General features: G+C 35.5%; 1 protein-coding gene across 4 annotated transcripts in view; it reads right to left on the reverse strand.

Annotated features, from left to right (window-relative positions):
* Positions 1–15,149, reverse strand: part of GULP1 (GULP PTB domain containing engulfment adaptor 1) — a 137,190-nt gene that overhangs the window by 67,581 nt on the left and 54,460 nt on the right. For all 4 annotated transcript variants that reach the window (XM_059820196.1, XM_059820198.1, XM_059820195.1 and 1 more), the window contains exon 3: positions 6,246–6,307. In XM_059820196.1, the coding sequence (XP_059676179.1) occupies positions 6,246–6,307 (62 nt within the window). The remainder of the gene's footprint in view (positions 1–6,245; positions 6,308–15,149) is intronic.

The following is a 15,149-nucleotide window of genomic DNA, read 5'->3' on the forward strand; positions in this document are numbered from 1 at the left end:
CTGTATGAATCCTGTCTCTGCTTTCAGTACATATATATGTATTCATCTTCATACTCATTTATTACACTGCAGAATTAGCAGTGTGTGTACCTGTAGCATCCAGGTATAAAACACTTCCCACTCCTATCCTTCCACTCTGCAAGTATTTATCACCTTGCCAAATTTTATTTACTTGGATCTAAGCATTCTCTCATGTATATGCCTCAAAATGATACTTTTTTGCATTTATGTATGACATTGGGAGTTTCAGTCAAACCTAAAGTTCTCTGTGCAAGCTATACACAAATGGACCTTAAGAAAGAAAAACTGGAATTGCTCATAAACTCCATTCCTTTCTTGAAGCAGATCATCATCTGGAGAGTAAGAGTGATCTGTAAAGCCTGAAGTTGTGCAGCTGGGTATTTTCAACATAACTGACAGAGGGCTATAGACACTGGGAAAGAGACCATACACATGCCAAAACCGTGCTGTTGCTATTCTGCAAATGTTTCTAAACTTCTCTGCCCGTGTTCAGTCATAAAAGATACCAGTACTCCAATTATAAACAAGTCACATTTTTCAAAGTTTTCAGATAAGCAATAGTAAATGGACATGAAAGACGAAACTCTTAGGTTCAGATGCACACAGATACCACATGCCTACTAATTCTTGCAAAATGATCTTGACATGCTGATGTGTAGGGGGCATTGTGGGCTACTCAAGCATATGCAACATGCAGTCTTTGAACTTGTGTGCATTCATAGGTAGATGAGATATACAATTGTCTGCAAACACTAATCAACTTCCATTACTGTACAGTGAAACACTGTTGACGGAAAATGAGGGGTGCTTTTGTGCTCAAAAGACTAGACCAAGACTCAGGAGCTGCAGACTTAACTCTTGCCCCTTTACAAACTGGCTATGCAACCTCAGGCAACACAGACTGACAGCTTTTCAAAAGCACTCAGTACCCCACAGAGCCTTCTGAGGAGCTAACAAATGTTCAGATTTTAAGGAAGCTGAAATATTCACCAGTTTTCACAGAGACAAATGATAACGAACAAAACTACTTGATGCTGAACAATTAAAATGCAACTCCCCTCCTTCAGCTACTTACATGAGATGATGTTTGTTGCTGTTGAAAGTTTAGATACAATCCTTCTGCACCACAGTCATTTATTTTCTAGGATATTTGTGGATATAATGCTATCCTCTCCTACCCTTCTCCCATTTTAAGTATGTAATCTTGTAAGCAAGATGGAATAGGTAGGTTCAAGCAGAGAAGTCTGTTGACAGTACCCCTTGCACACTCTAAATGTTTTATTTACATGATTATTCATCTTTGGTATAATGAGCCCTAAGTTTAATGACTGTAATGTATCAGAAATAACTAAGAAGTTCAGATTTGCATTTCCTTATAAAATTTTAATTTTCTGCTTTCATATTTCATTTGGATATTTTCACAATACTCATTTTTCTTGTGCTTAGACACTAAATTAATTATGATTACATCCAAGACATTTTGATACTCCAATGAAAGTTAATTGGAATTAAGTTATTAATTCTAATTATAATAACTTAAAGGTAGGAAAATGAATTATTTCTTGTAATGCCCTCTTCTACTTCATTAGTTTCTAATTTTCAACATTTTCGTGCTCTGTTTGGAATATCTTGCTATTTCTAACTTTACCACATAAATTTAAGTATACTTTTTAATAGCGTGTCTTGTATCTCTGTTTACTTGGAAAATCTATATACAATTTTCCCTTTGATATTCTTTCATTAATTATTCTTACTAACACAAACCCATGATGAGTCTGTAGTATGCTGACTGGATAGAAAAAGAGGAATTGCTAGTATAGCTACAGCAACAAAAATGAAAACATGGCTTTGATAATACTGTACAGTAATGATAGTGATATGCAGATACTCAAAAGACATAATTGCACCTAGAGCCCTGCTACGGTAATTACATCAATTAGAAGCAGCATGATATTTTTGACCTAAAATTCTTGACCAAAATGCCTGCTCCAGAAGAGTATTATCTGCCATTCCTCAATGATAAAAAGTTGAAGGAATAAGAAATTACATAAAGTTGAAAACCTAACTAAACTCTGTGTATTGTACTACAGTGAAGATTAATCCTACTAGGTACTGCCAAGCAAGGTCTTTTTGCAGGGTATTTATTACTAATGCCTTTTTTTTTTTTGCTTTTCCTACAGTTGCAATATAGGTCCAAGATATATATTGACTAATTGAGAGGAAAGATCATCCATGAAACTGCACAATTGACAATTAATTGTCATCAAAATCGCATAATAATACAAAGTAAGAGATGTTTAACGGTCTTTTTTGGGAAACCTTTGCTCATTTATCTTCAAAGTTTCAAATTTGAACTTCATCAAGAATTATAAATATGTACATGACAATATACAAAGTTTTAAAATAAGTCTGAAATAAACATTAGGACAGTAGCTGGCTCAGAACTAGGAGGCGAGCACATCTCTTGGTAAAATAAACTCCCAAGGATTTAACATGCCATCATGTTACTATGTAAAATAGCAGCTCTCCAGCCTAGTGTAAGGTCAAACCTACTGACTCCGTAGTATACTAGTAGCCAACATAAACATCAGGCTTGCAAAGCAGAACCTCTCATCTGTAAAATGGAAAGATGTGCATGTAGAAATTTGATATAAGCCAAAAGCCAGCCAAGTGACTATAAAGGGGAATGAATATATATATAAATATAAAATTTGCTACAAAGAGACATAGTAAACATTGCTGTTTTGGGCAGTGGCAACTTTTTAGTAGCAGAAAGACTCCCCTCAGGGTAGTATCAGTTACATGATGACAACAATCAGTCCATTTTTAAGGTTGCAGTCAGATTCCATTATAAATCACACTTTGATCACTTTTGTTTTGAAGAAAGAAAACTGGCCTAAAATGAAGAGAATTAAGGGCAAAAGAGAACTTTTTTCCCATACAGTATGGAAAACACCACAAACATCTGTTCTTAGTTATGGAATATTACAGAAAAAAAAGAAAACACAAAAGAGAAATTTTGGTTTCCCTTAGCATTTTATATCCTGGTAACATGAAAACTGCCATGCTACTACATCTAAATGAGACCTGTATCCCCATATTTGATAATATACAACCAAGATTGTAAATTATCTTTTTGGGAAAAAATTTACGTGACTAATATGCTTTCACTTTGCTTGGAGTGATATATTCAAGAAAAATACAGGATCACAAACTGATTGAAAAATTCTGAAATCAGTAGGCCCAGATTTCACCTCCAGAGCATACTGAAATGTGTGGAGTCTTATTATCAGTGCCTTCAGCAAGACCAAGACCAGGAACATCAGTACGATTAGGAAAAAAAACCAAAAAACAAAAAACCCAAAACAACAACAGCAACAAAACAAACCCAAAACCCAAACCCCAGACCCCCATCAACTTACGCCATACACCAAACCATGCCAAAAGCCAGCAAATTTCAAAACAGCAAGTACCATGAGGACTGGGTATGCTGGAAAGGAGAGAGAGAGTACCAAGATGCTTTTGTATCTCTCCTTATGAGACTCATGGCTCCTGAATTTTACTTCCAGAAGAAACATCTCTGCTCATGTTTTCTTGCAAAGAGGATTATTGCCATAAATCATCCTGAGGGTGTATGTCCTAAGAGATACAAAACATTAACTAATTGTCTATTAAAAAGTCCTTTCCAATTTGTAGAAAAAAGGGCAGTTATCTATATTGCAGGGTTCTGTTAATTTCCAGTTAACTTTGGTAGGATTGTTCTTTAATAAGATAACAATCAACTCATCAACTGCATTTTATCAACAAGCTTTCTTTAATTCTTAAAGATGTCTTAGGAATCAAGTAAACAAACAAAATCCCATCTTTTCCAGTTGTTCTTAATAAACTGTCCTTTTTCTGATCATCTCAGAAGATTAGTGTCAGAGAAATGATTTTTGTGTCTTATAAAGAAGAGAAAACACTATTTTTCATCCATGGTAATTTGCATTCAAGAAACTCTGTAGTGGAATACAGCTCATGTGCCCATGGAAAAAGAACATCTCTGGTATTGCTTTCCATCAAATTGATTTGATTTTTCTGAACATGTCATTCTTCACTCACATAATTACCTTTTGAAATAAATCAGATAAAGTGTTGTCTTTTCCTCCCAACAAATATAAAAGTTACATAAATAGAATGTTATAGAATTGGAACTGGAACAATATGAACATTTGGAGGAAAAAAAAAAAATCAATGAGTCTTTGTAAATATTTGCTTTATGAATGCTTCCAGAGTTATTAATCATTATTTCACAATGTAGTTACAAGATATGAAATCAATGGGATATTTTAGTTAAAAATCAAACCTTACAAAACCCAAGTGAGGTACTAATAGATACATGCTTTCCTCTTAAAAAGACAAATATTGCAAAACAATGAAAATTGTACTTGAGAATTGAGGTGGAAACATCATCTAGATCTAATAATATTGTTGTTATGTCCACATGCCAGCTAACTTCATAAAAGCTGTGCAAATTTATGCCAGGTCTCAATAAAAAAAGCGATGTGGAAATCCCATACCCTTTACCGTCCAGTTACAGAGCAAAGAAATTCTTTGCTTGCTTTGGAATAATGAATCAAATAACTGACAGTTCTAAATAATGATCTTCTACTGTGATCCAAATGAAAAAAAAGGGTAAACTTTTTTTTTTAAAAAAGCATATGCTGTAGTACATTGCAGCTTCCTGCAAGTATTCTGACAGACCTTTGAGGTCAACAGCACGGAGCTCAAGGAGTCCCTGTAAAGTCAGAACCCACATTAAACAGGACCAGAACTGGAGAGGACACTTAGGCATATATTAGCCTAAATAAAAGGAAAGATTTTTTTTGACCAGGAGTCTTTCTAAGAGGGCTGAGAACAGACTTCCTTTGGATAGGAACTCCCCATCCCTTTTTTCTACTCCAGAAGCAGTTGATGCTGCTGTTTCTACAATTATCACCATCCTATCACCATTTTCTTTATTCTAAATTTTTTTTCTGCATAGCTGTACTGACACCTATTCACAAGATGGGCTCTTAAGAAAGAGAGTGAGACACAAAAGATGAGGGAGGTTTCTTTCTTCTCTTTAAGCAAAGACCACAAACGAATGGACATTGTTCAGTGCATTAACAGAATCCATAGCTTCATCTTGCTCTTAAAACAGATGGCACAGTCACCCCAGCAAGTATTCCTCCCTCTCAAAAACTGTAATATAAAAGCCAAGGTGTCTGGCAAGGCTATACAGTTAAATGGTAATACAACCTTTGGTCAAAAATTCAGTTTGAGAGCACACAGAATAAAAACATGTTCACCTGGCAACTAGCAGAACGAGACTCAAATTTCCACTACAAACACTTGCTCACTATGTGGCAATACTAAGCAAAAGAAAATTGCAAACACAACAGCAGGGAATACCAGCATAGGAAACTGAGTCCTGGCCTGTGAAATAATTTTTACTTTTGTATTAAAAATACCAATCCTATGAGAACTTTATCCAGAACAGACCACGGTGAATCCTATTGAAATATCCTCCCAGTTTAATGGCAAGTAATAGCTGATTACTCAGTTTACTCTGAGTTATGTTGATTACTGCATATTCCCTCCTCCTTTTACGAAACCATTTTCTAAGTTGTTATTCTGGGAAGATGCATTTCCTGTGAACAGATGCCATTAGACTAATTGAAATACTATTGTAGAACTGTGTTGTAACTCGGATAAGAAAGCACGAGTAAGACTTCTGTTTTTACTGGGCAAAAATGCCATTATTTGTCTGCCATATTTCCAGAGTATTTGACATGTCAATATAACCAGCAGACAGGATTGTTAGTCATTGCCTTTGCTATTGTTCAAAATAAGTTTGTGCTATTAATTTTATTTTTATAGTACTGTAAGCATGAAGCCTGATGTTAAATTCCTTTGCACTCAAAATCTCCATCCATTTGGCATCCATTAAAAGAAAACACAGCATCAAGCAGAAGAGGAACACTGGTTTTCTTTCTAGAAAACCATCAAATAATTCAGAACAAGAATCAATTGACATTATTTAAAAAATAGAAATTTTCCATCAACAAAATAGACATTTACTAAGTTTTTCTTTGCTGTTTCATTTGGCTAATTCACGTTGGTGCAGTTTTCAAATGACAAGCAAGATAGAACGCACTGTGTTCTAAAGGTAAGAGGACAAAAGGAACTTCATATTTTCTTACCTTTGCATTATAGGGAATATAATGCTTTGATAAGGCTTCAGGAGTGTGCATCCATGTTTTGTCTACAGAAAAGCAAAATAAAAGAAGCACTGAATAGGTTATTCAATTGTTAATTTAACTATTACAGTATCTACCTGGAAAACGACAATCCTCCATTTACTCTGTCTGAAGTAGCTCTTCGGGCTCGAGGGAAACACAGTATTATCTCACAACTTCACAAACATTTACAAGGAAGAATCTGGTTACTTTTCTTGGGCACATTTCCCATTTTAACTGACTTGATTTACCATAAGAATTCCAAATCCTCCACCCAAATATATTTATTGGTCTAAGTTTGTTTGCTGTTTCTGCCTCAGATCAGTATTTTCTGCATCCTGCTGTTGTAGCTTAAAGCACTGACTGCATGTTGCACTTCTAATGATGTTTTTTTGATGAATTATGTGCTTTTTTTGATGAATTATCAAGATGTTAAAGGGACAAAGGACATGATTTTGGAAAAATTATCAGAGCGGTAACTGATAGAAATAAGCCCTAATCCTTCTATGAGAAAACAGAAGCAAGCCAGATGGTGGTAACTGAAGCAGAAGTTTATACCTTCTTTAATCTTTCCTTACGTATCCTAAATGAATTTGCATATTTTCCTTTAATGATTAGCACATCACAAGACTGCGCTGTTGTCTTACTTTTCCCACCACATGTTTCACATGGTGACATGAGTTCATTATTTGTGAAATACATCTTCCCTCCTTCTTTTTAATGGCCATTTACAATGTTCTACATAATTTAAGGTGGAATTCCAAACATTAGAAAAAACTTATTTTTATTAGAAGTTTAGAAACCATTTTTTAAAGTTGTCTCATTTGAAAGCATTTAAGGAAAAAAAAAAAAGTAAGATGTTCCAAAATACTAGGTTGTATTACCAACCGCATGAGAGATTCTGTAACATTGAGTAGTATTTTATTCTCCATACATTCAATATTTAGTAGCATTTTCTAACATGAGACTACTCCAGTTTTAATTAGCATGAATTAAAGTCACAAATCTGGAACTTTATTGAATTAAGTAACAGAATAATACCTTAGAGCAAAACTCTACCCTTGGCTATTCACAGAAAATTCCCTTTGCCCTTAATGGGAATTGCAGTTATAGCAATAACTAACTTTTTTGTTAGTTACACATAAGAACAGTAAAATCCTGTTCACAAGCAAAAGCTGTGACATTTATCGACACTAAACCAATAAGTAAGTATTTTTGAATACACAGAAGCAAGAAAAGTCTTAAACAAGATATTCACCAGTCACCACAGTAACAGGATCAAAACTACAAAGCTAGTGGAAATTTTTTTCTTTAAGCAAATTTCATTCTAGATGACAGTAATGTTCAGCTCCATTACTGAAGACTGATATTATCACTTCTTAATTAAGGAAGCATGATTTGTCCATTCAGCAGCACCCAGGAGTACGATCATGCACTGAAGTGGCTCTTTCTTTCAGTTGCAGCTTGTGATTGGAATAGCAGAACCGAGAACCACATTTGTTTCCCAGAATATTTTAAGACCTGAAGCCTGATCTCCATTTTGAGTACAGTATCAAAAGCTGATGTTATCCACAAGTAAAAAATAACAATCAGTATGAATTAGGAATGTTAGAATAAAGCCTGACAACCCAAAAGATAACTGTAAACATTCTATTTCAAGCCAGTGCGCTGCTGAAGGCCAGAGGAGCAGACTGGTGATGGGGCTTGACAGCAAAACCCAGACAGAGAGGAAGCTGGCACGTAAGGCAGGACTACTCTCTGTCCCACCATGCTGACTGCAGCAGAGTGAAGACCTGCGCAGTGCGAATTTCAACTCCGAAATACGCATTCACATTGCTAATGTCAGTGTTTTATTTACCCATTTCTTACACATCACCTGTTTACTAGCTTCAACAGGATACTGGCTTATTTATAAATACATAAAGGAAAATCTAATAAAAATGGTCCAAACCAAAACGTTGAGTGTCTTAAAATATAACACCAAAAAATCCAAACCAAAAAGTCTTCCACTCATTTCAGCACCTAGTACTAGCACAAACAAGCAACGGGGCTGTAGCTTCTCAAGCTATTTTACAGGCAGACAATTGACTACACAGGTACCGGTAAAACTAATTATTCCTTGCAAATGTTTCCTCCTCCCTTCTTCCCATCCCCAAGCAGGGCAAGTTCAAATCTGGAAAAAAAAAAGTGATTTAATTTGGGAGCCAAGTTTGAAATGCTGGTCTTAATTAAGCAGCTAGTAATCTTTCCAATATTATAATTAGGTACAAAGCTTTACCTTAAAACTTTTTTGTGAAGTCATCCACTTGCCTACCAACCTCAAACTGTAATGCCATAGGGATTCCAGCAAGGAAAAACACTGCTAGGAAAGTGTTTCCGTAACTGTTTGTACCCCTAGTTAGGGAAAGAGAAGGAAATATGGATGGGTACTCTCAGCTCAAAAGGAAATTAGTAACTTAGCAGGGTACCAAAAAGATGCCTGGATTCTACGAGTCTTGTGCCATTGATTAAAACAGTGAGTCAGCAAGCAGCATTTTCAAGATCCAGATGTATATCCACAGACACTGTGACATAGTTATTCAAGTTTTCCATTGACATTGGAAGCCCATTTCCTAGAGGCAGGTAATAATTACAGAGTGGTGGCACTTTTGAAAGAACTCTTAATGCTAAACAAAATCAATATGAGGCAAAATTCACACTGATAGCAAAGACAAGCAAAAAAATCATGCAAGCTATTACAGGGAAGTTTGTTACCAGCATTTCATTCTGAATTGTAAGCTCTGATTTTGGACTTATGCGACTCTCAGCAGCTGTTTGAACTACTGCTTAGATTTAGTTTGATTTCACAGCAGTTGAGAAATACCAAATTTCAGACATTTTGCATCCAATAAACCAGAAAAATATGAATAAAGAAAACCTATAAACCAGGTATTCGTTTAAATACCTGAGGTAGATGTGGCTTGTGGTTTGCATGATCCCTCACTTTTAAAATTAATTTTAAATGGGTTTTCACAGCTTAGTACTTAATTATTCATTCTGAAGCAACAAACAAAATATGAAACCCTACAATGAAAATCACAGTTCATATTATTATTTTATTAGTTATACAGCAGCAAGAGTTCTAGACACTTTATAGATAAATAAAACAGTAAGTCCTAAAAAAAGGACCAAAAGCCTAGATAAAACCAAAACTGACAACTGCATGCATCTAACATTAACAGTAGTAGAAAGTGAAAAGAGACTTGTGCTATCACACCATGTGAAAACTACAGTTATTTCAGATCTTGTCTGAAGCTCTTAATCTAGGTTGCCTTAGCATTTACATTGAAGTTTAAATACGTGCCCAGTTGTTTTTTTGAGAATTACGAGCTTGAGCCATCCAGAGTCCATTAAAACCTAAGCAGAGTTGAGCTTGAATGATGTATGAGAGATTCTAAGAGGTAAAAACCTAAGTATGTGGTGGTTTTGCCAAACATACTGGCACTGTGTGGGAGGAAAGATGGGGAAAAGAATCACTGTTCAGAATTTAAGGGCACAGGGTAAGCCACAGCCCTGCTCAGAGGGAGTTAGTAACCCTACAGCTTCTACACAACACCTCTTCACGTGCATGGTGTGCTAATTGTGCTGCACAGGCTTTTAGAGAGTCCCTGTAGCAGCAGCGCAGCATCCCATCTGATTTTTAAGAGAATTTGACCTGGGTGAGAGCTTCTCAGGTTTTGCTCCCCGCCAGCATACACTAGTCTGCTAAGGGCAGTGGGAAAACTGTGTAAAATTAACATTTGGAAGACTCGGGGTTTGACAGACAGAATTCCAAGGGTGGAAGCAGGGGTTTGGGCACTTTCATGGTCAGAGGATTAACTGTGCTCAGAATTGAGACTTCACTCCTTTCTAGTCCCCCTTGAATCATGCCAGCCCCTTTCCGTTATAAAAGGAAAGATTTCTTTACAATCTGCATTTCACATCAAATCTTGGTCATCAGACAACCTGGGAGCACTGGTGTGAGCCATTTCAGAGGCCTCAGCAGCACTGGGAGGGCCGGGCAAGAGGAACGTGCAGACAAATCACATGCTGAAGTCAGTAGACTTGGGGACTTCATAAAGTATCCAGAACTGTGCTGAACTTAGTGGAGGATGACACTAGCTTAGATAACAGCACAGCTGACCATTTATCTCACAAAAAGGAAAGCAATAACAGTGCCAAGAAATTGTTCTCCCTTTGAGATTAATTTCTCCACACGTTACTGCCCACAGATATTATAGAACGGATTTAGTAGACAGGCACTGATGAAATATTTTCTAAATGGCAAAACAATGCTCAACAGCACAAGTTTAGTTAACTGGTTCCCTAAACCCCACTCTCATTAGTAATTCATGCATGCTAAAAGTGGCTCTACTTAACTATGTTTCCAAAGCGTTTATCAAAGCGTATGAGACCTAGTGGCCATTCCATTTAATATGATGAACAGAGAAAGACTTTGTTTTTTAACTTTCTTTTTTTAGTGCCACAGTGAAAATATAGTCATTTCCAGAAGGTAAAAACTACAGCCTTTATTCTTTAACGAATCAAAATCTCTTTGACATCAACAGATGTTTTCCTTGCTAACAGCAAAGAAGAAATTCTTGGAACTGTCTTTTCTTCCTGCTTTACAAAACTTGCTATGGAAGAAACATCTTAGGTGCCTAATAACAGTCTCCTGAAGAAGAGAGCATCCCACGAGATCAGTGCTTCATCTAGGTATTATTGCCTCAGGGAACAAACAGCTTATTTGCGTCAGTGTGTGCATATATGCAGCTATAGCTTTCATTTTTCCTAGATTACTTATTTTTGTATAAAGAAAGAAACCTTCACGATGGGACACAGAAGAATTGTCACCCTGTTAAATCATTTCCTTTATCCTGCACTACAACAGAAACAGGCAGGTTCTCACAAACTTCGCTTACGCTAGTCAGACAAGGTAGAATCTATCTTGATTACTGCAGGCAACGAATGAACTGATAAGCTGAGCCATGAGACTTAATGCTTGTTACCAGAGTTTCCATCTGAATGCAATACCTAAATGCTATTAAAAAACATAAATCTACCCATATTCTTCTATAATTCAGCTACAGTATTTGTTCCAACCACCTTCTAGAGGAATGAGTAAAATCTGTGTGTCTAATAGCAGTAATTTTTTACAGGTTACTATAAATAAGCAATTGAAATTATGAGTCAGATTCTGCCCTAAGCACACATAGGCAAATACCCATCAATATATATAATGCAAAAATAATTACCTTTGTTGTTTCTTTTTCTTTTTTTTTTTTTTTTTTATTTTTTTCCCCCCAAACATAAAACGTTCTTTGGAGGCGTATTTATTCTTTGCCAAGACAAGAGAGCTCTATCTCCCTAGAACAGAGTGAGCTTTGCATAATGCGTTGCCTTTCTGTGTCCTTCTCTCACAATATTTAGGACCTTATGAATGGTTTTAAACAGATGACTACTAAAATAGCAAAATGATATCATAGAAGGCTGGGTTGGCATAGTTGCAAAATGAAAACAAAAAGTCTAGTATTTGCATTTCCTCCAATTGTAACACTCACTGCATAACCTACACATTATACTACATATTTTTAAGATATGGATGCTAGTATGTAGGTTTTAACAAGAAAGGAAAATAGGATTAAAATAATATATTAGTGCAATTAACCAGTGATTAGCTAATCTTTGCTTTTGCATTTCTAATTTGTTGATGTTAAGAACTTTTAACAAGTTCAACTTCCTAAATCAAAGGGAAAAACAAGAAAAAATTCTAAGCTATTTAGCCTGTACTTCTTTGGTCTTGCCACAAGAAGAGCTACAGTGTGTCTGAGAAAAGCTTCTAGTTGAAGTTGAAAAAGAGATTACTGGTATAGAATAATTTATTTTAAGTGATCACACTTTCCCAAGTTTTCACTAAGAAACATGCACAGATCAAACCCCCAACTCCAACTTTCTTTTTTGGAGTCAGAGTTCAATCAACTATTCCAGTATAACTATAAATAAATTTGGAAAAGTATCATTTAAGCTTGTCAAAAATTGTTTAAAAAGGCAAGTTTTCGAAGAATTAAAAATTGTTAGTAAGAACACAACGTGTGTCACTTTGGTAGGGCAAAACAAAGGAAAAGGAACAGAAATGGGAATCTCAATACAGTTAAAATGGAATTTTAATTTTCTAATTCAGGAAGATTAAAATAATGTAATAGAAAAATTTAAATTGGAACTTTTCTCTTTCCAGTTTATTGGCATTTTTTTAAAAAGAAAGAAGTGGCAGCAGTTATTCTTATTCTACAGTCAGTATTTAGTGCTTTATGGTTAAGCAGTGTGCATATGTTCTTGAAAGGAGCTCCTTAGCTTTTGCAGAAGCAACAAATAGTTACTGTGGTAAATATCATTGTTAACTTGCCTAGAACGTTCTTTAAAGCAGGCAATAGGTAAGACTATTTCTGCAATACCTTTCCAAAGATAATGAAGATAAAATAGCCAACAAGAAATTATCCTCCTATTGCCACGTTAACAGAAAGAAAAGAAAAATTAGGCTTATCTGTGCAGACCCAACATGAATCCTATGGAGAAAGTTTTCAAAGTGTACTCCTCATTTGTAGCTATGCATCCTCTGAAGACATACTGTAATAATTTTTTTCCTAAACAATTAGATCTGTTCCTTCTGCTTTCAGAATATAAATACATACACAGTTGCATAAAAATGCATGCAAACACACACACGCTGCAGGACTGGCCACGTCCTTATCCCACCAACAGAAGATGATTTAGTCCTTGCCAAATTAACGTAGTAACCCTTCAACTCTCCTTGTTGGCATACTTGAAAGGGTACTCGCAAAGCCTAATGAGAACAAATATAATATAATAGTACAAACGATACTTAAAAAAGCCATCATCAGTTACCAATCCAAAGAAGGGACTTGGTCACTGAATACTGGTTTTCCACATGACCCCATATTTTGAAACCCAAGGAGCAGTATCTGGAACACACAAAATCTCTTTGTGGAGGTATTACAGAGAAGTATTACGATAACTGATTTTTGTGTCAAGTGAAACTGAATACAGAAATATTTGCCATACAATTAGCAGCCTTTTTTCCTCCCAAACTCAGCTTTTGAAAAAATTCTTGTTTAAAAGAAATACTACAAACATCAAGCAGCAGCTTTTTTGGGGTGGGGCAGAGGAGGAGATTCAGACCTAGTTTTGTTTTTTTCCTGGAAGGTGATGCGGGCTTTTATGAAAGGATAAAGTGCAATCCCAAGAGTATCTGAAGATGACAATGAGGAAGATTGTGACTACTTATATGCCTTTAAAGTATTTGAGTATCTACTCTTTCTTTATGATTTTTATCATTATTGTAAATGTGGAAGTCCAGCACACAATAGCCCATTTGTTTAAATCATTGATGTGAAATATACTTTCTGACAGAATGAAAGTATTTAGTTTAGGACTATACTTATCCCCTTCACCCTTCTGGGGCTTCACCTGTAGTTTACTCATTCAGAAAAAGAAATATAAAATAAAATGTTTGTCATCTCTGGAATGCAGCACAAGTTTACAATAAAAATAAAGAACATATTATAGTCAGTCCATTCACATAAAAGAGCATCCTATAACCTTTGATTGCATTTTTTTTTATATGTCAGACCCTGCCCATTAAATGCATCTGTCTACACTTTCATAAACGAGATTTGTAAAAAGCCATTGCACAGAAATGTTATTGCTGAAACTTACTATTTATGACAGGCTATTACTTCAATATATTCTATTTAGCATCATTATGAATACCATCCACATCTCATGAGCTGATAATGTGGCACCGATTACCAACCTTATGAACTGCTATCATATGGAAAAAAAACATTAGAAGATTCAGATTCCCACATACAACAGCAGCTTTGGCATTGAACTTCGTGCCATATGTAAACTAAGGATGACATTTATTCTGGGATGAAGGAGGACCATTGGGGTATAATAAAGAATGAACCAAACTCAACTGTGATTTACACCCTCCACAACCTCACTGAAGTCCACTGGATTTCACACATTGAAATTCAGAACTCAAGTTAGCCCAAAGTAGACATACGTACCTACATTTTTAGCACTATTTTGACACACTCAAAAAGTTTCACTCTTCTACTCCCAGAAGTAATTTACAGTCATTCCATATTTAGAAATGCCTCTGTCTAGGAGGAACAATAGTTTTCTTTCACATTTCTGATGAGGCAAAAGCCAACAAATATTAGTTAATTTTTGTTTACTTATATGTACCAGTTCTTATACTAATGGCTTTGAACAGAAGGCCACAGAATCAATAAAATGTTCCAAACTCATCTGGGAGAGGCACCTCCATTCACTAAAAAAACCAAAAAACCCCAAGCATAGTTAATGCTTTCTGTTTTGTGTATACGTTTCAAGATTAACAGACTTTGATCTGCACTACAGACTTTTTGCACTACAACATTTCAAAGTGAGCATGCTACCACACCTGACTTGCAAGGAAAAATTAAAGAAAAAATTAAGAGAACTCTTCAGAAACCATGACCCAAACCTGAATCACACACAAAAAAAAAGAAGCTCCTGATACTGTGACAGATACATAAATGTTTTCACAAGCTTTATCATAACAACAAAGCAGCAAGAACATACAGAACATTGTTCTTCAATTTGTTTTTGTTAGAGAAGGAAAGAGACCCTTAAAAAAAAGGTAATCTATAAAAACTACTTCAATAGAGTATACTGCACTCATTGATCAATGAATGGAAAACAGAATATATGTTTTTTGTACAGTTTGTACAGTCATATAATATTTCTGCAACAGAGAATTTTCTCCATAGCACATGTAATTGG

The sequence above is a fragment of the Gavia stellata genome, chromosome 8 (assembly GCF_030936135.1).
Source record: "Gavia stellata isolate bGavSte3 chromosome 8, bGavSte3.hap2, whole genome shotgun sequence".
NCBI classification, from domain to species: Eukaryota; Metazoa; Chordata; class Aves; order Gaviiformes; family Gaviidae; genus Gavia; species Gavia stellata.